Source organism: Podarcis raffonei, chromosome 2 (assembly GCF_027172205.1).
Source record: "Podarcis raffonei isolate rPodRaf1 chromosome 2, rPodRaf1.pri, whole genome shotgun sequence".
NCBI lineage: Eukaryota > Metazoa > Chordata > Lepidosauria > Squamata > Lacertidae > Podarcis > Podarcis raffonei.
The window spans coordinates 79,268,477-79,291,472 of record NC_070603.1 but is presented as its reverse complement, the minus strand read 5'-3'; the positions used below and the strand labels follow the sequence as shown (position 1 = coordinate 79,291,472).

General features: G+C 41.8%; 2 protein-coding genes and 1 non-coding gene across 3 annotated transcripts; 2 read left to right on the top strand and 1 right to left on the bottom strand.

Annotated features, from left to right (window-relative positions):
- Positions 1–8,272: 8,272 nt before the first annotated feature.
- LOC128409678 (U6 spliceosomal RNA) lies at positions 8,273–8,374 on the bottom strand. The gene has a single exon (XR_008329290.1). It is a non-coding gene; the product is annotated as a U6 spliceosomal RNA (small nuclear RNA).
- Positions 8,375–14,228: 5,854 nt separating this feature from the next.
- On the top strand, positions 14,229–16,260 carry LOC128408265 (platelet glycoprotein IX-like). Its single transcript, XM_053377712.1, has one exon. It carries the CDS (start codon positions 14,971–14,973, stop codon positions 15,616–15,618), a length of 648 nt encoding a protein of 215 aa, XP_053233687.1. The 5' UTR covers positions 14,229–14,970; the 3' UTR covers positions 15,619–16,260.
- Positions 16,261–17,380: 1,120 nt separating this feature from the next.
- On the top strand, positions 17,381–22,239 carry GP9 (glycoprotein IX platelet). The gene is made up of 3 exons (XM_053377713.1): positions 17,381–19,036; positions 20,722–20,845; positions 21,514–22,239. The coding sequence occupies exon 3, from the start codon at positions 21,515–21,517 to the stop codon at positions 22,133–22,135; it is 621 nt and encodes a 206-aa protein (XP_053233688.1). The 5' UTR covers positions 17,381–19,036; positions 20,722–20,845; position 21,514; the 3' UTR covers positions 22,136–22,239.
- Positions 22,240–22,996: the final 757 nt, after the last annotated feature.

The window sequence follows — 22,996 nt, the reverse complement described above, 5'->3', positions numbered from 1 at the left end:
TTGACGTCTCCATGTACTAGTTTTAAAAACAAGCAATTTATTAGAAATATAAGAACAGAATGTATCTGAAGTCAGTCTAGTCTGCAAAGAGACACAATTCAGGAGACCAGTTTGGTCAATCACTGGAAATTTTTACTTATTTAACCAACTTCTCACCTTGCAGTACGAATCTGGGGGAAGAACTTACCAGGAGCAAGAAGCCTGGCCAAGGATAGGAAGGGATTGATTCATCTAACCCAGCTTCTGCAATATCACAGGCACGTGAGAATTAACTTTTGAGACCTGCCTTTTGGGTGGGGCTTCTAATAGAATATACTTAAGCTGGTCCTGGGCCATCTTATGATATGAAGGCTACCAATAAAATCCGCTTGGGCTAGGTACAATAACACATAGGACCAACCAGTTGCAAGGGATCCAACACTTCCTCTTCATCTTGCTATGATTGGAATAGTTCAGTTGGCTCATGGCCAGTTTAAACATGACCGCCACCATGCTGACTCTGACATAAGGCCCTTCCCCATGGTAACAGCAGGTGTGGTATTTAAGATTCATTGACAAGGTTAGCAGAAATGAGCAGATGCTGCATATAGTTGGGGAGATTTGAGTAGGTAAGATCTTTTAATCCTAATAAAGGCCACCTTGTGGGCTGGCATCATTGGGAAGAGCTTTACTGACCTCTATATGGGAGACGCATAATGGTGCGCTAAGGAGGTCGTTCCGTCAGCACCGCTCTGCTTGCCAGATGGAACAATTTCCCTTCTCCTCCCCTCATGCATGGTTCTGGGTGAGCTATTGACCCTCCCAAGATTTGGGAAGGGCATGCCAGGGTGTGTGTAGGGGGAGCAGAGGAGGAAGTCTCATTATACTGGCTTCTGCTAGAGAAACAACTTAGCTGAATCTGACCTATAATGCTTAAATCAGACTATTAAAGAAAGTGCTGATATTCTCTAGTGCGGTAATAATCTTGATTTATCCCAAATGCCCTTTAAGTGTGGTGTTGGTAACAGATGCCTGAACAAGACGATGGTTAGGGGAGGATAGAATTTCCCTCCCTAAAGAGTGATGTGCACCAGACTATGTGTATCTCTCTCCCCTTCTTTCAGATCTGCATAGCTGTGATGGCACATAGATCATGTCATGTCAGTGATCTGCTTCCCATCACCTCTATGACAAGCTGTTTATTACTAGTGGTGCCTCGCAAGACGAAAATAATCCATTCTGCGAGTCTCTTCGTCTAGCGGTTTTTCCGTCTTGCGAAGCAAGCCCATTGACGGATTAGCGGATTAGCGCTATTAGCGGCTTTAGCGGCTTTTAGCGGCTTATTGGCTTAGCGGATAAGCGGCTTAGCGGCTTAGAAAAAGGGGGGGCAAGGAAAAAAAACCCGCAGGAACTCGCAAGACATTATCGTCTTGCGAAGCAAGCCCATAGGAAATTCGTTTTGCGAAGCACCTCCAAAACGGAAAACTCTTTCGTCTAGCGAGTTTTCCGTCTTGCGAGGCATTCGTCTTGCGGGGCACCACTGTATGTACTAACTGAGCACATAGGTTAAGGTTGGTAGGAATGTCTCTGTAAGTAGCTTTGGATGTTCAAATCTGCAAGGTAGGAGGATTGCAGGATTGCATTTGGCCTCTGGGCCCAATGTCGTCCCCCCCCCCCGAATGATTTAAACATTGGTTTCATTTTATTTCAGGCAGTCCCACTGTGTGCCTCAATGCATTTGCAGAGGACAGAAAATATCTGAAAAGAACATATTATACCTTTTATAAACTCAGCACAGATGTCCGTGCAGCTCTAGCAATGGGCATTGCTGCCATGGCTAGAATTGCAGCAGGCATCCAGCCAGGCCAGATGCAAGACTAATGCTGATTGATTTCAGATTCATCCAAGGGCCGTGGTGTTGACTGAAGGAGACAGAGTGCTCTCCTTCAGTTCCAAGCTCCTATTTTTTCCAATTAGAATGCTAGTTACTATTGGGGGTTCTGTGTCTGACAGACAAGAGAGAGACAATGACATGACAAACGACATTGCAGAGCAGCCTCCAGCAATCTGAAGTCATCAGCACTGACATGGCTACTATCATAAATAACCTCTAAATAAGAAAGCCACTTTCACTGAGTTCCAACCAGCATCATTTCATTTGGACATGAGGAAGGACAAAGGCAGGCACAAGGAAAGCAGAAGCAGGCACCAGCAGCATTCTCAATGACTTAGAAAAGCCACCAGAGGAAAAACCCTACTCTATCATTATAACACGATGCTGGCATGTGCAGCAAAATAGCCACAGCTTGAGATCTCTGAAGGACACTGTCTCCCACCCAGAGTTCAAGTTCACATTTCCAGAGCCAATACATTTTATATTCTCACTGGCATGGGATGTTTCCATACTAATTCTCTGGAATTGCCATCCTTGTCTATTCACTTTAACGGAGCATCCAGACTATGTCCTTATCAGCCCATTGCATTCAAGGTTTGTCTCTCTGTGTCTTTTCAGAACTGATTGCTTGCAATGTTTTTATAAGAAAATGCAGTTGCGACACCAGCCTAGCTTACATAAGTAAAGCACTATTTACATTTAACTTCTATGCACACTTTCCTGAGAATAAGTCTCATTGATCTCAGTGAGGCCTACTTCTGGGTAAACATGCATAGGACTACATTCATAGATTCTTCAGGACTCCTTTGCCTTTAATTAAATACTTCCTGTTTGCAGGTTCATCTCATTTTGTTTCTTCCTGATGAGTGGGTGGAAGAGCAGTAATGAATAGTCTCTTTATTGTTTTGATGCCAGTTTTTGTTTCTGAGTGTGGAGATTTTAATAGCAGTTTTTCTTCAATATTATTATTTTTACAGCAAAATAATGATATTTATTAAAAATGAAAGGAAATTGTTAACTAAACCAGCCACTTTGTAAGCCTTTAAAATATGTTGGACCTGAATGGAAAATGACCTATCCCATAGACCCTACAACGGCAAAACTTTTGTGATGGTGATAGTCAGTGCTTTTCTTTCTGGGGGGACACGCAGGAGGACACATACCCCTAAACATTTTGTGAATCTAAGTTTGGCCTCATTGAGGGCCAGTATTTCAATATGAGTAGGAAAATGAGTACCCCTAAACAATTTTTTAGGGGGAAAAATCACTGGTAATAGTTCTGATAATCACTGAGAATGTACACAATATATACATATATCTGATTCAAACTCTGAAAGCATCAGTGTTTCTGTACACTATCAGAATAGCTGCTTGTAATACTTATTCAGGAGGAATTTTGAAGTCTCTTGAAATAAAAATCAAAATGTTTTTATATATATATATATATATATATATATATATATATATATAGTCAAATTAGCTTCTTCTAAGAGAAAAGGGTGGGTGTATGAGAAGGCAAGTGGAGATGGTTTTTTTAAAATTACTTAATCACAGCCGCGCAGCAGAGGTCTGATGTGGAGGTCACTCTGCTTGGCTTTTCTCACTCTCCCTCTTTTGCATCAGCCACAAATTCATTCCTAATTGCTGCTGAGGAAAACAAACTGTCAGCGTGATGGTAAAGCGCAACACACAGCCCTTGCACTTATTGCTCATCAGGCAGAAAATGTCAGCACTTGCGCAGTGCTGGGGGCAAAGCCTCTGTTTTGTGCCAAGTTCTTTTAATGAAAAACAAAAACAAACTGTTCCAAGTGCTCTTTAATCTTATTGCATCTTTTATGATCCTGTCAGCGTTATTATGCAGTGGGTGGGAAAAGTCAATTACACATCTCTGGCACCTCTTGCTCTTCTCCACTCTCAGATATACTGACTGGCTTGAGGACAGGCTTACATTTTCAATCAAGCCAACTAATCTTAGACTAGCCAAGTGTTGGTGCGTGGAACATGATGCTTACTTTCTTAATAATGCTGTTTGATTAAAAGGGGATTCTCTCCTTCGCACCCCCACCTCCCAATCATAACCATTCTCTGGATTAACATTTCAATTTGAACAAGCTTTAATTTAATTATCTGATTCCTGGGGAAAAGATCTGTCTTGATGTTTGATTATTAAAACGCCTATCATTATGGGGTGTGGGTGGGTGTAGGGTGGGCATATAAATGACAAGGATTCTGGAGGATGCAGAGACACAGTCCTCCTCCCAGGACCTCCTCTCACAGTTCTCAAGATGGTCATTTCCCCCTTTCCTTGCAGGAGTTAATAGTAGTCATTTGCTTATCTGGAAGAAGGTAAAGGAATACAGACAGGGACACCATCCTGCTAAGGATGGAGGAGAAAATACATCCATTTTGCATCTCAAGGTGAACTTTCCCAATTACGGTAGCCTTTCTGAAACAGCACATGAAACGAAACACAACATCATTTGAAATTTGCACTTCTCTGAAATTTGCAATGCAGTTCTCCAGCCAAGTATTGAGTACAAAAATGCACATGCATGGGTGAAGTGTGCAGAAACAGGCATATACTGATTAAAATGGCATACAAAAAATGCATTATATTAAGGAACATTGCTTAGCAAAAATGTGTGTATTAGACAAAACTGTTATTAAGGGAAATGCCTCTTGCACTTCTGACACTTGAGGTGGTGCTCTTCAGCCCATGCAATGGGTGGGCCAGCTCTGATCAGCACTGTAATCCACACCCCATAGCTCCAAAATGCTTGTACATCACTCAGAACATGTGTGTATCGTGTCTAATGCAAGGAAAGACCACAGCTCAGTAGTACAGCTTCTGCATTGCATGCAGAAGGTCTTAAGTTCAACCCCTGGCATCTCCAACTAGGGCTGGAAATGTCCCCTGCCTGAAGCTCTGGACATCCACTGCTAGCTGGTGCAGACAAAACAGGGCTAAATTGATTATTGGTGTGACTTGGTATAAGGCAGCTTCCTATGTTCCCATAGCCTGCTCTGTAAGCCAGTGGACAGCCGGCACTGGTTATGTAAACCCCAGCACTAAACCGGGGAGGATCGTTATCAGGACCTGTTGTCGGCAAGAAGCAAAATGGAATTGGCAGTTTCTTTTCAACACAATCCGTCAATGCTTCTCAGCAGGACCCTGACTGACAACACTCTCAGCTACTGAAGCACGTGGCGGGAGCATTAAAATTATTGACTTCTTCTCTCAAGATTATCAACTGCTATCCAAGAGCTGTGAAAGCTGAATCTGATTAATTCTAAAAGGGGCACAAGGATGAAGGAAGATTAGTGCTATTAGCCTTTTTTTAAAAAAGGCATGCTTGGGGGGTCAGACCAAGAGACCAGCTGCTTGACCGTTCTCCAAGGGCAAACTCTGAAACATGGAACAGCTCGAAAGGGGAAAGTTTGCACTGAGTCTCAGACCACAAACAAGCAGAAAAGGCAAAACAGCCAAAACTGGCTGAGAGGAGCAGTCCAAAATTTGAGTGGAAGCACTATGTCTTCCAGGGAACAATAAGCTCAAAGGAAGAGAGAATTCACACTATCTTACCTGCGGGCCTTTTTGCACTGCTACTGCTTTCATCTTCGACCTTTGGACATGCTGCCTGGTGCTGATGGGAATTGTAGTCCAGTAGCCTCTGGAGGTCCCTAGGTTAGCCACTCCTGCTTTAGAGGCAATTCTTCTTCTACCCTCAACAGGATATAAAGGAAGTGGAAAGTCCCACAACAGTGTAATGTGTCCAACTGTTGAAATGCCACTAAGCAACAATAGTTGTGGTCTTTTGAAAGAAAAGTCTTATGCAAGCACAATGTTGTGACCACTTATATATATATGGTTACAGTAGGTCTAATTCCCAGAAAGGTCTACTGTATCTGTACTAACAATGTACACGTTTATCTTACAATGTACAAATATATCTAAATGTTTCTTCCTTAACAGATCAATGACGTTATAACTGGATGACAAATAAGATCTATGTAAGCTGGAGTTTGCTCATGAAGAACAACATGAAGCTAAACTCAGCATGATTTTTTTCTCTCCCTCTAGTTTTTATTTGTTTGTTTTAATATAAAAAATAAGGCATTTCCTACACAGAGAAAACTTAAAGGTAGGCTAAAGTGTGCAAACCCTCTATAGACTGTTGCATATGAAAATTCTGCACACATCTACTTCACAGAATATAGGAGCACTGAAACACTACAGCATCCCTACACATTACATGCTGTCACGCTTACACATGACATTACACATGACAAACAACTGACACCCTTCTTCCTATGAAAAATTTGCTTCTCATGTTACAAAACTGAAGCAGACCTAAGCCATTTCATTGCATACATTCTTTCCACATACGTGCCACTATGAACAAAACTACTTCAGCGACCTCTGCTGGGAGAAAGTTGAACACCCTAGGGTTTTTCTTTCTTTCTTAAATCTCACTGAAATTCCTTTAATGCAAGGGTTCAGGTTTAATTTATAAGCTGATCAAATAACAGCATTAGGGAGGGGATCTGCATTTTCAAATAAAACAGAAACTTAAGATGTATATTGAGTGACAGCATTCAAACCCAACATACCAATATGCTTGGCCCCATTGACCTTCATGACGCTATCTATGCACAGAACATTTAAATTTAAACTGCTGATGGAGCCACAGTGAATTTAGTGTTAGTCTTTCATCTTAAGCTTAACTAGGCTTTAAACCCCACCCCCGCACAATGGTTTGACAGCTAAAAGAGTTTACGAAATGCATCCATCTATTTCAAGGGTTAAGCTAAGAAAAAGTGTTAAACACTCCTCCCCTGGCCCCACTTCCCCAAGCAGGCCCCATTATGCAGCTGCTAATTAGTTAAAAGAAGCATCCAGGGGAGTTCCAAATAATGCATCTCCTGTGTCTTTATTATCTACGTCCCCAGTATGTTATTCTATGGTAATCCAATTACAGAAGGGTGTGTTTCAACAGAGGTGGATTATCTGAGGCAATAGTCCTAGCTGCTTGGTGTTTAATTAGAATAATAAAATCACCAGGCAACTGAAGTGAAGAAGCAGGTAAAAAGACTGAGAATTGTAAAAGTCCAAGAATGAAAAGGTATTTGCCTTAACAGCATAAATCACTCACAGCAATGAATGAGACCACAGTGCATTATTTCCTTAATGAGAGGTCAGTAGTTTGTTCTCTGTAAGTATACTTTGCACAGGTTGACCTGAACAGACCAGTTATGGACTTCATCTAGGCACTTAGGTTTAATCCAGGTGTCCTGAACCCCAACTCCTGAAGAACAGCAAGAGCTCAAACACACCGACATTTGTATGCATGAATCTCCCTGCAAGTAAATACAAGCTGTGCTCACACTGCTGATGGAATAATAAATCCCCAAAAGAAAACACTCTCTTGGAAGGAAGCTTTGAGGACACAAGAGGGTGGAAAATTTGCTAATGTCTGCTACATCCTAGCTCTCCCATGGCCTGAGGGGAAAACCCCGGGTGTCCTACAGAAAGGTCACAATCTCCAGGCTTTATTTGCCATTACATACACTTAGTCTACGCACACAGGACACTTTCTTCTTGAATCAGTGGAGACTGAGTACTTATTTTGTCTACATAATCTATGCACAATCTAGCTCTATTGCATCTTTGTTCCTGAAAAGCACTTACTGAGCAACTTGTTTCATTCTTAAAATAGAAGCTCATTGGAGATTCCTTCTGCATTACCATCTGCATGTCCACCTGAAAACAGGTGTAGGCAGTCCTGGGAATGGGAAAGGAAGAGGGATATATTCACACCTGCCCAATAATGTTGTGGGTGGGTGCATACCAAGATCACAACCACCACTTCCTTCTTCATTCACCTGGAGCATGTGCCAGGGAGGAAAAGGCATGGATAACCAAATCAAATGGTTTTCAAATGAATATCAAGTAGCAACACCCACCCTTGTGGACAGCAGAATTTAGAATCAGTCTAGATTGACAGCAGCATGTTGAGCATAAGAATGAATGATTCCAGGTTGAGAAAAAAGAAAAATACATTTTTCTGCTGCATGCAGATTAGTGTGTACACAACTGGAGACATCCAGCATCATAAAGTCCTCCCCAAGCCTGGTAGATGAGCTAGATGAGATTTTAAAAAGTTGGCACTGTGGATGGATAAATGAAAAGGGGTGTGTGGTGCTTAGGAAGAGGTTTGTTTCTATATATAGCAGACTTTAGCTTTGAGGAGGCCTGGAGTGTTGCTTCACCTTATACATAGGACCAAGAGACATGGATGGAAGCTGCTGAAGTGACCTGTAACACCTGTACCATATCTACTCGGCTCACCAGGTTCTGATGATGCGAACAGAAGCTGCTAAGAACCAGTAGCAGGTTTTTAAAATATGGAACGCTTCACAAATTTGCGTGTCATCCTTGCGCAGGGGCTATGCTTCTCTGCATCATTCCAATTTTAGTATATGTGCTGCCGAAGCGAGCGCAGTAGCAGGACTTTTAAGCTACATTGAATGGATCTTCCCTGCTCAACCACTCCATTTAACAGTCTCTTCAGAAACAGTTTGTTGCTTTGTAGTTGACAATGAGGCAGCCTACTCATTTTAATGGGTTGCTGTTGTTTTTTGCCTCATTTTCTCCCATGATTATTATTCTAAAGAGATTCGATGCTTTTTTAATTCTTCTGCTTGTAGCTCTGTTTCAGGATGCTCTTAAATGTTAGGAAACAAATGTGTGCCATAAATCATATTTTAAGGGAAGATTACCAACTAATCTTAGGTGCTGGGTAATAAGAGTTGGAGTCCCTTCAGGCCAGTTTTAGAAAGTAAATAATAATTAAACAAAATCTCAGACAGGTTGTGGAGTATGGCAGAATTTTAAAAGTCAAGAGCTTGTCTTGCCTCCTCATTTTTCTTATAAAACAACAGTTTATCATCATGCAAGAGGCAGGGTGCTCAGGTTGAAGACATGCAAAATTAGGGTTGGCAGACCCCCCAGGCCTGACCTGAAGTCTCCAAGTTTGCCTGGCTGGCCCCAGGTGGCAGAGGGAGGGTTTGAATTTCCAGGTGGGTGAGAGCCCCTATTTAAAAAAGTTAACAAGCTGATTGTGTGAGCAGCTTGCAAATTTCAGCCTGGTGGGAGCTGACTGCAAATTATTGCATAGACTCTAGTCTAGGCAGAGGTGGGGGGGGCGCTATTATTTTTAATGCTAAACAAGCACACAAATAAATCACTGCTGTGGTACACCCACAGTTGTGAGTCCCAAGATTATGATTATGTATCCCCCACCTGTTGCCAGTGGCGTAGCGTGGGTTGTCAGCACCCGGGGCAAGGCAAGTAATTTGCGCCCCCTAACCCGTGGATTTGCGCCCCCTAACCCGTGGATTTGCCCTAACCCCAGATGTTGCGCCCGGTGCGGCCGGCCCCCCCTGCACCCCCCACGCTACGCCACTGCCATTGGCTGCAGCCTACCTGTGACATCACGAATGTACATGGCAGCTGAGTGGACATAAAGGTGGGTCTTTTCCTTTTCTCCAACAGAACACAGTGTGCAACAGCTGTGACATTCAGTGTTGCCTTGTTTTCTTCCACTTGTAGGAGGAGAATTGGCAGATGGACGGATGCGATCATCTGGTTGTGAGATGCTATGGAGTGATAATAAGGCAAGGTCACTTGCTGAGCAGGACTGCAGCTTGAAGACAGCCAATACCCACAGCTGGAAAATGGCTGATGTCTAGTGATGGACTTAACGGAAGCTGGCAGGTGTTGGTGGGTGGAAAGTGATAAAGATCATATTCAGAAGCCAGTGGCTGGAGCTGGCTGGTGTTCATGGGTATAAGCTGCTTGGATTTCACCTTTGGAAGCTAGTCAACAGAAGCTGGTGGATATTTGTGAGTTGAAGCCAGGGCATGAATGTGAACTGGTGGAGAGTGAAAAATGTATGAACATTTTTTGCTGGTGTTTTTCATGGATGTAGGCTGGCATATGCTTGTGTGTATGAATGGCCCCTATAAAAATGGGAGGTTTCAGTTGCGGTCAGGACAAATGATGTGTGTATCTGTATGAAGGGTGGATATTCATGAACAGATGAAACCCATGGAAGATGGCAGGCTGAAGTCAGCAGAAGAAGTTGCCAGGTAGAAGTCACTCGAGGTGTCTGGATGCTTTCAGGTGGTAGCCATCCCTTTCACTTGTCTCTCTGGTCCCCCCCCTTTTTCAGGGATATCTGAAGCCAGTGAAGCTTTCTTGAGACTATAGATGAGAGCAATGATGTCACAGGGTGGTCTGAAGCTGGCAAGGCTTTCTCAAGAGCTCCCTGCTCCACCCCCTGTGAAAGAAAGAAGGGAACTACAGAGTTTAAATGCCAGCCAGCGTATATACCTAAAGAAGTGTGTGTGTGTGTGTGTGTGTGTGTGTAACACACACACACACATCTACCTGTAGTGCCTACTCTTTTTCTGCAAAGACAGATAACAGAAGGTCAAACACCTGAGCTTATGGTGTGCCCCCCCCTCTGTATCCGTACACATGAAGGCTGAGCTGTAAATATTTTTAATGATAAACCCATAAACCAGGCAACTAGCAGCCTTTAAGCCAAATCTGGTCTCATGGGCAACTAAATGGCCCACTTCTCTTTCCTGACCTTTAAGTACAGGGAAAAGAGTCTTAAAGCCAAACAAAGCTTCTTTGCAGCTGGCTTCAACTGAGTGAAGAAATATTCTCCTTTACAGATGACAATATTCTGTTTGAGGGACTTTCAAAGCACAGTCCTCTATTGGGAGGGCTGTCGGACCCAAGTTTGGCCATGAACAGTTTGCTGGTCAGTTTTCTCCACTATGCTAAAATGTAAATTATAGTAATTATTTGCACCTTTGCCTTTCTCCACATTAGTTAGCATATTCAAATTTTATGCAAATCTCTTGCTTTTTTGTAATTAGTTTTCTCATTTTGGGCAATACATAAGGGACAACTCTATGGGAGACTGCCACATGGGCTACATATTTCTTGCAGGGTGTATCTTCCACCTGGCTCAGAAATCTAGTTAATCTAGTTTAAGAATACAGTTGTGTTAACAAAGGGGATGGAGAAAGGACTTGAGTCCTTGTCTTTCTAGTTGGCCAAGTACCTTCTTCTAGTTTGGATGATACCATGACCTCCAGCAGCAAGAAATGTAACAATCTCATCCCATTCCAACACAAACCAAGGCATTCTATGAAGCTGCCTGAAAGTAACTTATGTTGGTCAACCTAGTCTAGTTTCATCCACTCTGATTGGCAGCAGTGAATGCAGCAGATTTTATCAACTCTGCAGAATCAGATGAACATTTGGAAGTGCTGCTGCTCTGATTAATGGATTCCTATGTCAATGGCTCTCAGCTACTCATAGGTCTTACACGTCCTGGCTAAGCAAAAGGGGCAGCTCAGCGTATTATTAGATTTGCTGTTTTATTTAAAGATGGCTAAGGCATGGTGCATCTTTGCTTACCTCTGCACAATAATCTGTACGGGGAATAAGATATGATAAATAATTCCTTGGTGCAGGATATAGACTAGATGGCCTTGGGGCTCATTCTAGCTCTTCGGTTACAATTCCACTAGCTCCCAAAGCTTATATAGCCTAAATTGAGTAATGTACTTTAAGAAGTATAAAGAAAATTTGATGCTGATGAAAAAGTACATAGGGCCAAGGATGAGAAACAAAGAATTTCATCTTACTAAAACCTTTTGTTGTCTTTTAGGGAGCAAATAAAATATATTCCACAAGTATTGGGAATTATTTTTTCTTGCTTGCTGAACCCAATATAGAAGAAAACAAAAGAATAACTCACTTAGGAGGCTGGCATTGTGCATTTGTAAAGGCAACCGCTTTCAAACAGATAATGAAGAAGGCTTGGCTTATGTGGTGAGTTCTTTATAAACTCATTTCCTTCCTGGATTTCAGGAATTATTCTACTTGGCCATTGCTGCAAGACTGGAAGAAGCTTCAGTGGGAAGACGCCAGCATTTATTTTCTTTCTTTTTTTAAGAAATAAGGTAAGGTGTGCAATTCAACCATCTTTTAGTTTATAGTTCTATGAGAAAACTTGGCATTACTTAAGTTTTTTTATTAAATCACACAGGATACTCTGCTGCATAGCATTTGTTGCTACTTCTATTTGGCAGTTGGAAACTCTCTTTTCATTTTCCACTAGATTTCATTTCAAGTTCTCTCCTTGGATAGATTCACACACACAAATTACTGTTGTTTTTTTGTGAGCTATCAGTATTCCAGGAGAAAACCACTGCAGTGGTACCTTGGGCGTAGCCAGGATTTATGTTAGGGTGGGCAGAACTGATGTGATTGGTCACTTAGTTAAGTATTTCTGTTGTTTTACTTCATCTAGGGGGGCAGATGCCCCCTGCCCCCCCCCGGCTATGCCCATAAGTGGAATGGAGTGTATGATTAGTTCACTGTTATGGTTACATTGCTCAACGAGGTGGCATGGCCCTCTGACCAGACTGGGGCCACAATGGGAGACCAAGGGTTAAAGCCCACTAATCCCTGTGCCCGGGTCTTAATCTGTGCTGGGTCCCTGTGCTAGCTATTTTTGATAGAAAATTCATGTGCTTAAGGACATGATTAACATATTGCCACGTTTGACACTTACAGGGCTTTACTAAGCTTGTAACTCTTGTTCTCACCAATATAAAATTAAGCTCTGGAGTAAATGTGGTGATGCCGATCTGGTGAATTGCCCACTTTTAGAGATAAAAGCCGGTTATTTCCTTAAATATGTGGCTTTCAGCACATTTAAAGCATTTCATTTCAGAAGTGTGTGCTGTAAACTTGTTTTCTTCAACTTAAATCTCTGCCTAATATATGTAATAATAAAACTTGCGGTTCAGGAAACATGACCTATATTTTTCACAATGATAGAGATGAACTTTAAAAGACCCTTCTGTACCAGAGTAGATAACTTTCATTACACCTTCAGTATGTACGCTCCCCCAACGACTTTTAAAAGGCTGAAAATAATACTCTACCAGGCTGGGGAAAGCTGTCCTAAACATAATGGTCAAAAACTGATGTTTCTGTTGGATCTTCCTCTTTTACCCTGATCCAACTCATTGTGCTTAAAAATGTATTTATATATGTGACTATTCTGTTGAAAGATGCTTAGAGACAATTTACATTATTGAGCTGGCAGGGTGATAATGTAAGCTGAATTATATTCCCTAAATTCTGCTTGTTGTGAAGTAATTATGTCATTATTTCAACAGTACCATGCACTGTCTCTCTCTGTGTGTCTCTTACACACACAGTTCCACATTTACCCTGCCAAAATTAGACTCATTGCATTTTGTGTGACATCTATAAGAAACAACCACTATATACAAATGCCCCCATCCAGCTAAGGAGATAGATCCATGCATATAAGCAGGCTTAAGCATGCGTATATGTTAGTGGATCAGGAACCATAGATGTAATTCCAATGCATATCAGAATAAAAATTTAGCAAACACCATCTATCTGCACTACAGTGCTTTCAATGGGTTGGCAATCTTCATTCTGGCACAACAAGATGGATCAGGGTGTTCAGGTAATGTAAAGTGCTATTTGTTAATAAAAAGGAAAGATGGGCACAAGAGAAATGGCATAGAACTCCAGGCTGGTTTTGCATATTCTTGTGAACACTTGATAATTCAGCACTTCAGCTCAGCGTGTTGACTTCATTGGAAAGCTGTGCATTTAAAGTACGATCAATCAGGTGCTATGGAATTTCTATCTATACTTGATCTGTGATGCATCCATTCATACTTGAAAATCACTATGGTGCTACTGCAGTCATATGGTGAGCACGCATGTGTGAGTCGGCCCTCAGAGACAGAACAGAGAAAGATGAGGAGAAAGGAAAATAGGGTAATTTGGAGAGAAGCAGATAAATATAAACCACCACTTTAACCTCCATCTCCATCTAATGCATGGTAAAACTAAAATCCTCATCACATGACAATATGATACAGAAAGATACCCTGCAGTGAGTCTTTCTTCATAGTTTGGCATGTTCAGGAAACTAATTCAATAAGTCATTGCAGTGGTAGTACCTCAGGTTACATACGCTTCAGGTTACATACACTTCAGGTTACAGACTCCGCTAACCCAGAAATAGTGCTTCACGTTAATAACTTTGTTTCAGGATAAGAACAGAAATCATGCTCCGGCGGCACGGCAGCAGCAGGAGGCCCCATTAGCTAAAGTGATGCTTCAGGTTAAGAACAGTTTCAGGTTAAGTACGGACCTCCGAAACGAATTAAGTACTTAACCCGAGGTACCACTGTATATGCATATTGTAGGAAGTTTCAACCCTATATAAAACCAGCTTCTTCTAAACATGAAGTATCTTTTTTAAAGTATTCTTTTTTGCAAATGGCCACAAATGAGAACACTGAAGCTTCTGACTGCTCAGCAACTGATCCGAATAAAATGAGGAATCTGAACAGTGCAAAGAAATCATCCTAGCACTTCTGAACATATGGAAAGGCAAGAATCAGTGGCTGGTACACCAGACACTGATCATCTTCTATCCTCTGTTACCTTGATATTTCAATGGAAAATCAAGTTCCTGAACCAAAACCACTGACCAGATGAGTTGCTATTCCAATATTCTCTCCCCCCCCCCATATTTAGCCATGTACTCTGGGCAACACCATTTTCTAAAATAATGGGTTAAACAAGAGGGAGTCAATGTAGTGCCCTCCAGATGTTGCTGAACTACAACTCCCATTAACCCCAGACAGCATAATCAATGGTCAGGGATGATGGGAACTGTAGTCCATGAAGATCTGGAATACTTGGGGTAACCCTGAACATTATACAAAAGCAACAGGAGTCTCTTCTACATCTCTTGTTGCCACTTTTCCATATCATTTGAGGATGCTGAATGCCATATATTGTATAGGAGCAATTTGTGCAGCATATTTCAAAGAAATTCTAGAATATCTAGTGGTAGAATCCAGTGGGCAAAATTTTGTTGTTGTTTTTTTGCTGTTAAAGACAGAGCAACAAATTGCATTGTTCATATTCTTGTCCCACAGCTGCGATCATGAACAAAGTAAAGATCTCCTCCAATGCTGGGATACTGGTCATGCTACTGTTATTAAGCACAGCTCAACCCAAGCCCTGCCCTCCCTGTTTCTGTGAGCAGCAGGAAGACCTAAGGGGTTGGATATTAAACTGCAGCTCTATGGGGCTGAAGGAAATGCCTCCCCTGTCATCAGAATTATGTCACTCGTGCCATACCATCAACATTCTTCATCTGCAAAACAACAGTTTAACGACGGTTCCTCTTGGTGCACTGGACAACTTAATTTACCTGAAAGAAGTTGACTTCTCCAACAACCCTTGGCACTGTGACTGCTCTATTTTATATTTCAAGCAGTGGCTGGAAGACTTCAGTAACGTTTCTCTTGCCAACCTTCAATGTGCATCTCCGGCTTCTGTAAAATCGAGAGCCTTGAGTCAGCTGACTGGGAATGAACTGGAAGGATGTAGGAAGCCTCAACCAATCAAATGCCTTGATTTCTTTTGGAGAGACTTTGCTCTTATTTTTGTGGCAATTATTGTCTTAATTTTAGCAAGGTGCATTCTACAATACTCAAAAAAATTAACTTCCCAAGCTGCCAGGAAGCTACATCCTTTTGAAGTCCCACTGCTGCAGATTCATGACCTGGAAAAACAGAAATCAAAATGATCTGCTGCAGTGACTAATAGCTCTTCAGTAAGATTACCAAAGTCATCTGTTTAAAAGGTTGTGTTTGTTCAGGCTCCAAGCGCATACAGAGCCATGACTAAATGTCCTTTAGGCTAAAGAAATAGCACCAGTTATATTCTGTTTGTTCTTGCTGATTACATAAGAACTTGTTCAATGTATGTAGTTACTTTACGTTTTCCCAAATGGCAATACCCACACTCTACCCTTGATGTTTCTGTGAGCCACTGGGGTGAAACCAAGGATAACCAAATTCTGTTAGCTGTGTAAATAATTATGTAGTAATTATTACTACATGTGCGAATACCATAGCATGGGGTAATGGAAATGTGCTCTCATGTACCATGGCTTCTGCTGCTGTGGCACTCAACCGTATAAACATTCCCAAAGATAATTAATAATATCACTGCTATGCACACAGAGCTATGCATATAAAAAAATAGAGTTTAAGTTAATCTCAAACTAAATTAGGTACCAGGCCAAAGAATTTAGAACCTTAAACTCACGCTCTAGCCTAAAAAGGATCTGGATTAGAGAGCTCAGTTTGCTGTTATATCTCTTTTATGTTGCATCATTTATTAATGTCCTATAGCAAACTATTTTAGAGCCCAACCAAAAGCCTGCTGTGATATCAAATGATTATTTGGGATAGAATTTATGGTGTGTATTAATGTATCATATACCCCACGAATATATTCTGAATAGAGAACACCACTTCTAAAAGTATTTGTCTTTTAAGAATGTCTCTCTTCAGGAAATGGATGACTGAATTTCATGGCTTTGTCACTGAAACTTTAGTACTCTTTACTGATGAGTCTTCATCCATTGCATACTGTTGCTAACCACTAAGCCCAATAGTGACTTTGCTTGCAATAATGTTAGTTATGAGTTTACAGTTGTAACGGTCTGTACACCCCCTGCTTCAAGACACCATGCTGGCTTTAGTAGGATGCACCAGGATGCCTTTTGTTATTTAAGAGGACATAAATCCTCAAAAACAAGCAAGGTGTTCAAATAAAGCATGCTGGAAGCTCACGCTCAGCAAGTTCTGTGGCATGTTTCCACAGCTATTCTTTTTCCAGTTTCATTACTTAAACACACACACACAGAGGGATTGCCGAGTTCTCACTTAATGCCAGATATATTTCAGAGCAAGGATGGGGAACCTTCCAGATGTTGCTGGATTACAACTCCCATCACCTCTGACCATTGGCCATGCTGGCTGGGGCTGGCTGGAGTTGGAGTCCTAACATATGGAGGGCCACAGGTTCCCCTCCTCTGGTTTCAGAGGATGCTATGGCAGTGACCCATATTATTTCTCAACAGCTCTTATGAGGATGGCATAATACCTGAATTTAAGAAAAGGGTATTGGGTGAAGAAGTGAGTGGCTGCTCCATGAGTAGGAATTCTGTCCACCATTTCTGACGTAGGAACTCTCTCTTATCAACAGCGGGGGTGCTTCCAGATTGGGTCTTTTAATACTACCTAGTCATTGCTCTCCCATGGTAAGCTACATGTGGAATTGAAAATGGCTATGGCCACCAAAATGTGGAAAGTCAATGTATGTGCATCATGCAAGGTTCTGTCCATGCTAGGAGGCATCATATAGGGAGGGTCAATGTGCCTGAACACACCATTTTGGTGAAATGTTTATTTTAAATTTTAAATTTTTAACTGAAATACTTTTTTTTTAAAGTGCCATTGTGTTTTAAAGTGCTATAATGTTTTTAAGGCAGACAGAACAGAAAGCCAAAAATCTAAAAATGAAAAAGTCAAAATGTCACCACTGCTGATTGTTGGGTGATCATCAGATTTTTTTCTAGCAGTTGTGAGCTGAAATCCAATGCAGGAAGTAAAAAAAAAAGGCAGAGGCAGGAACACCGGATCAGAATCAAGGATCCAAAAGTGTGGAAACCTTGATATATGTTTGCAGAGTGGATGAAATACTGAACCTACATCTGTGCCAATTTCTGTTAAATTAGGGACTCTCTAAGAATCTTTAATTTAATTCTGGTTTGCCAGAAGTGGCTTAGTCATGCTGGCCACATGACCCGGAAGCTGTATGCCGGCTCCCTCAGCCAGTAAAGCGAGATGAGCGCTGCAACCCCAGAGTCATCCGCGACTGGACCTAACGGTCAGGGGTCCCTTTACCTTTACGACTCTTTAAACAACTGACAGCACAGTCATACACATGTCAACTGAGAAGTAAGTCCTACTAATGTCCTGCATTTATTGCCAAATAATTGAGCATATAATCGTATCCTTTGGAGTCTCGCTACATTTGGATAAACACACAGTTCCTAAAATATATATAATTGGTTGGCATCCATCTGTCTTGTGAGACAATGGAGGAGTGCGCCTTTGGGGGTGAAGTCAAACTATTGGAAGGTTACAGCACCTGCTGTGGCTGTAGAAGCCAATACAGGTGTTTTGTTGGAGTGGGGGGCAGATGAAGGTTTTGCTGCTACAGGTGCACCATGGCATTTCTTCTGTCTGTGCTCCTCCCAGCAGTCATTCCTCCTCCTCTGCTGTGGGTGCACAACCTGTCTGTCTGTCTCCAAGCACTGTGGTCATCTGCAATGGATTCCCACATGGCCAGGTTAAATTTGCCAGTCTTCATGTCACGTTTGCAGACACCTTTGTAATACAGAGTTGGTCTGCCAAGAGGCCTGGTGCCTGAAGGCAGATCCCCACAGAGCACGTTCTTGGGGATCCTGCCATCTTCCATGGCTGTGATGATACTTCAGACTTCAGAGAGCTCATGTCAACTTAAAATGGACTAGCCCAGGAACGAATGAGAAGACTTCTGTGTTTGGAAGCTGTTGAAAGGCCAGAAATGAATATGGTGCAGAATGGTGAATGTGACAGTATTTCTTTGGAAACAAGTCTTCTTATGAAAGTCTTAGCAGAAGTCATTGTGGAGCAGCAGTCTTTCCAGTAAGCAGAATTCTTCTTATCAGGTGGGAACCACTGTGCCTTTATCTGGGGGAATCCTTCCAGAGCAGGAGCTTACAGGCTCCGAAAGAGGATGGAGGGAGCGTCACCAGCTTATCTTGCCCAGCCACTTCTTTCAGAAGCACTGGGCCACTTCCCACGCAGCCAATCAACTCCAGCTGCACAGTGCATGCTGTTGATTACAGTCCTTGCTGCCACAACCTGCAGAAAGGCAAGAAATTACTATGGCATGGATCTAAAATGGAGCATACAGAAAAAGGCTTCTCCAAGGGATTTGCGAAAAGCACCTCAAGTAGTCTGCTGACCAACTCTACCTTCTCGTACGCACCGAAGAGTGTGCAGTGAATCCTGCTGTCTAAATCAACATAAATACTCAAAAAAAACAAAAATAAAAGAATGCAGAGCTGTAAACTGATTGATCTCCTCATGTGTTTTGGACTTGAGGTAAGTGTCAGTATCTCTATGCATCTTTTCTCTCTGCAGTAGCTGCACTCATGCTCTCTGTGCTGTCCATGACATGGTGTCCAAATGAACCCTATGGTATAACCACACATAGCAGAAATAATGAGAGAAAAGCACAAGAAGTTTAGTTTATTTTTTTTAAGGGACCTGCATTCGCATAGTAGCAAAGAAAAAGTTTGAATATTTTAAGCGTTTTTCCCTTTCTTGATCTTTTTTTCTTTTTTTTTAAAGGCGGTGTTGGCAAAGTTCTTCGTTGTATACTGTAAGGCATCTCAGTATTTTAAAAGGTTTTGCATTTGGTTGTTAACTAACAAAATTAATGGCCCAGAGTAATACAGAAGGATAACCTGAAATTATTATTCAAATCAAGTACTGTTTCTTTAGCAACCCATTGATTTGGGTAACTGACAGTTTAAACGCTACTGTGTAAAGTACTTTGGTTTCACTTGGATATAAGTACCTAGGTTTTTTCCAGTGAAAATAAACAAACTGATCTCCTTTATAAAACGAACCAACCACAATCAACATGTTTGGAGCATGCATAAATCATAACGCAGGGGGTAATTTAACATTAATGGCTTTAATTTGCTTTAACGTTTTCATTCACGATATGGTACATAATTAGATCTTATGAAAGGTTTGTTCTATGCATTTCATGCATCACAAGGTTTTCCTGCTCATTTGCTACAGATAAGCCTTTAGCTCTCTTTGGAGAACACAGCAGGAACTGCTGCTGCATCAAAAAGTGAAATCACACAAGAAATTAAGGGATGTTCTCAAAAGTGGGGTGGGTGGTGCTCAAAGTTGTTAGCAGGGTGCTGAGCTCCTCTCTGATACCCTCCTTCCCTAGAACCAGGAACAATCTGTGACTATTTCTTCATCCTGTTCTGTTTACCATCTATTAACCTGGGTAGGGAAAACCATGCTAGGACCACCACTTGGCCTTAGCCGAATGCTTCTCAAAATTTCTGTTTGTTGCCTGCCTCTGTACCCAGAACTCCCCATCAGTTCCATGAGTAAGCATGTGGGTCTATATGTGCAGCTCATTGCCATGTGCTAAGAGATGTAGACAGGATAGTTTTCCAACATTGTCATTACAAGAACAACGGAACAGGGCAGCTTTGCTTTTGTCTTAAAACCACATGCAGGAAAATACAACTGGGTACAAAGCTGCAATTTATCCTAAGGTAGGCTGTACTGGCCATAGGATCCTCTCCCTAGCTAAATCTTCATGCCTCCCATGTGTCCCTCCTCCAACCCCATAGGACACCCTTCCATAATTTGAAAAACTAGCCCACAGGGCATTACTGTATGTGAGGCTTTGTTGTATTTAGATCAATCCCACATGTCCTGCAAACATGGTGTGGGTTTTTCTGTTTATACCCAAGGAAACTCAGTCTTTTGAATTAAATGAAGTTTACTGGATAAAAGTTAAAAACTCTCTCTTCTAAGATGTTAATCTATCTGGTCCAAACACTGCAGTGAAGCTTGCAACCATCAACAAATCTGTAAGCAGGCACATCTATTTAGTGCATGGAGAAGAGGGAGGCTAGTTTGAACTGCCATCTTGACTCATTTCCTGCACTCACTGTTCTTCAAAATGTGTAAGATGGTGATGCTTACATATGAAATGTGTGATATATAAAATTATTATGAATTGTCTACAGAAAGCTTCAGGTTCGCCACCTCTGAACAGCAAGCTCCACCAACTCCCTGAAATCTGCTTTCTTCAGACAAGATTCTCGAGTCTAATCCCACATTTGGAGAAGGACTCTTCTTGTCCCTTCAGAGGTTAGTATTTAGTTATAAAAGAGATAGCCCATAAGGAACAGGAAGCGGAGATGTAGTTCAGAGTAAGGAATGTTTTTCCCCTTCCCCTTCTCTCTCCCCCACTCTGGCAGTGGTCTCCTTGGATATGCCCACCAGAGATAATTCCAAAACGTTCCATAGAGGAAAACATTAAATCAAAAGTTAAACTGATCCTAAATCTGATGTTTCAGCGATGGCCTGGTAAAACAAACAATAAATTATTCCCTCCAAAGTAATCTTCCCCTTCCCCATGGTTGCCCACATGATATAGACTTCCTACATGGGAGATGAAACTGCAATTGAAGTGTGCAAAACCTATGTGTAGACTATAATGAGTGGCAGGGGAAAACATGAGAGTATACAATGGCATGCACCCATGTCACTTTGTGATAAATACAGAAGACTATCTATATGCAAGTTTCATGCTGTTTTGACAGGAAAGTGTAGGAAATCTGTATCTGCCACTACTGGAGCCTCCCCTTATAGGAGAAGGGAACAATTGATTCAGCTGCAAAAGTATAGAACGGGGAGGTGAGAGGCATTATTTCCTGTTAAAGTAAAATCTTTGAAAAATACTATACATTAGTACAACATTCATGAATGTGCTGTGACTTATTTCTTTGCACTGATGCCATGATTTCAACTTTCAGAATGGTCACAAGTCAAGGGATAGGATTATTGATACTTCTGTTCCTTGAAGCCACATCTGCAAACTCCTGTCCGCACCCTTGTACATGCTCTCCACCTGATCACAACCCGCTAAAAGTGGACTGTGGCTTCAGAGAGCTGGCAACTCTTCCACTTCTACCCAGTTCAGCCCAAGAACTGTACCTCCAGAACAACAATCTGGAAACAATACCTGCAGGAGCATTTGATAATCTTCAGGCACTGCGTATCATCAATTTATCTAGCAATCCGTGGCATTGCGACTGTGGAATTATGTACTTGAAGAACTGGTTAGAAGACCAAACGGGGAACACGTTGATTAGCGACATTAGATGCTTCACTCCACCTTCACTTCACAAAAAAGCAATATCTGAACTAAGAAGGAGTGAGCTTCCTTCTTGTTCCACACCCCGAAGATTCTGTTCCGATTTCTTGTTTAGCGACACATTCCTCTTCTTCTTCATTTTTGTGCTCTTTCTTTTCCTGTGGGTTTTGATTACAAAAAGGCCTAAATTTAAAGTAGAGATTTGCAACAACAGCATGGAGATCCCAAACACATTACCTTCAACTTCTTATCAGCTGAAAAGAAGAACAGCAAGAGTCTAGAGCAATTTATCACTGCTAGCGATTACTGCGTGTTAGATTGCCAAGTGAGAAGAAAGGTCAAGCAAATGATTTCTGTTTATCATTAAAACTGAAAAGAATTGTTATTATTGGCTTTTCATTCTAAGGGATGGGAATTCAATTCATCAAGAATGTGCTCACTGCACGAAAACTGTCATACGCAACTTTAAAAGACTTTAGCGTCCTTATTTTAATCATTATGTTTCTGATTTATGATGCCTTTATGCTGCTGGTAAAAGCACATCCTGCAATTAGAGGTGCAAATTGGCTCTGAGATCTGGACCGTTATTACAGTTTTAGGCTAATAGGTCAGTGCATAGGGCTTGCTGGCTCTGGCTGAGCGGAGTTGTTTCCTGGTTGTAATCATCACCATATTGATAACCCATCAGCCCAAGCCTAGAGGTTGATGTGGCTTGTACATTTTGTACAAGCCAATGGGGAAATACAGTGTTCACACTCTGGTAACCCTCTGTTTATGCGACTCCTTGCATGTCAGAGAATTATCAATAACTACACAATGTGTTCTACATGGAGCTGCCCTTGAAGATGGGCCAAAGATTGCAGTTAGTGCATAATACAGGGGGTAGAATTCCAACCAGTGCTACTCAACATGTGCTGCAATGTTGACAGACAGACCCTTCACTCCGGTCATATGCCAATGCTTTCCATGGGAACTTTAGTGGAGGGTGGCCCAGGGCCATTGGGTTCGGGCCCCAGATCTTGTGTTCTTCTCACTCCATCCTTTAAAAGAAAACTTAATTTAAACATTTTGCCTACAGGGAGGCTGAGCACCTGGCAAAGCACAGTGCCAATGAGACCCAACTACTCGCGCCTTACTTTGCC

Bases quoted from the DNA above. Each gene is read 5' to 3' on its own strand.
- LOC128408265 (XM_053377712.1), top strand. From the start codon at position 14,971: ATGAACAAAGTAAAGATCTCCTCCAATGCTGGGATACTGGTCATGCTA.
- GP9 (XM_053377713.1), top strand. From the start codon at position 21,515: ATGGTCACAAGTCAAGGGATAGGATTATTGATACTTCTGTTCCTTGAA.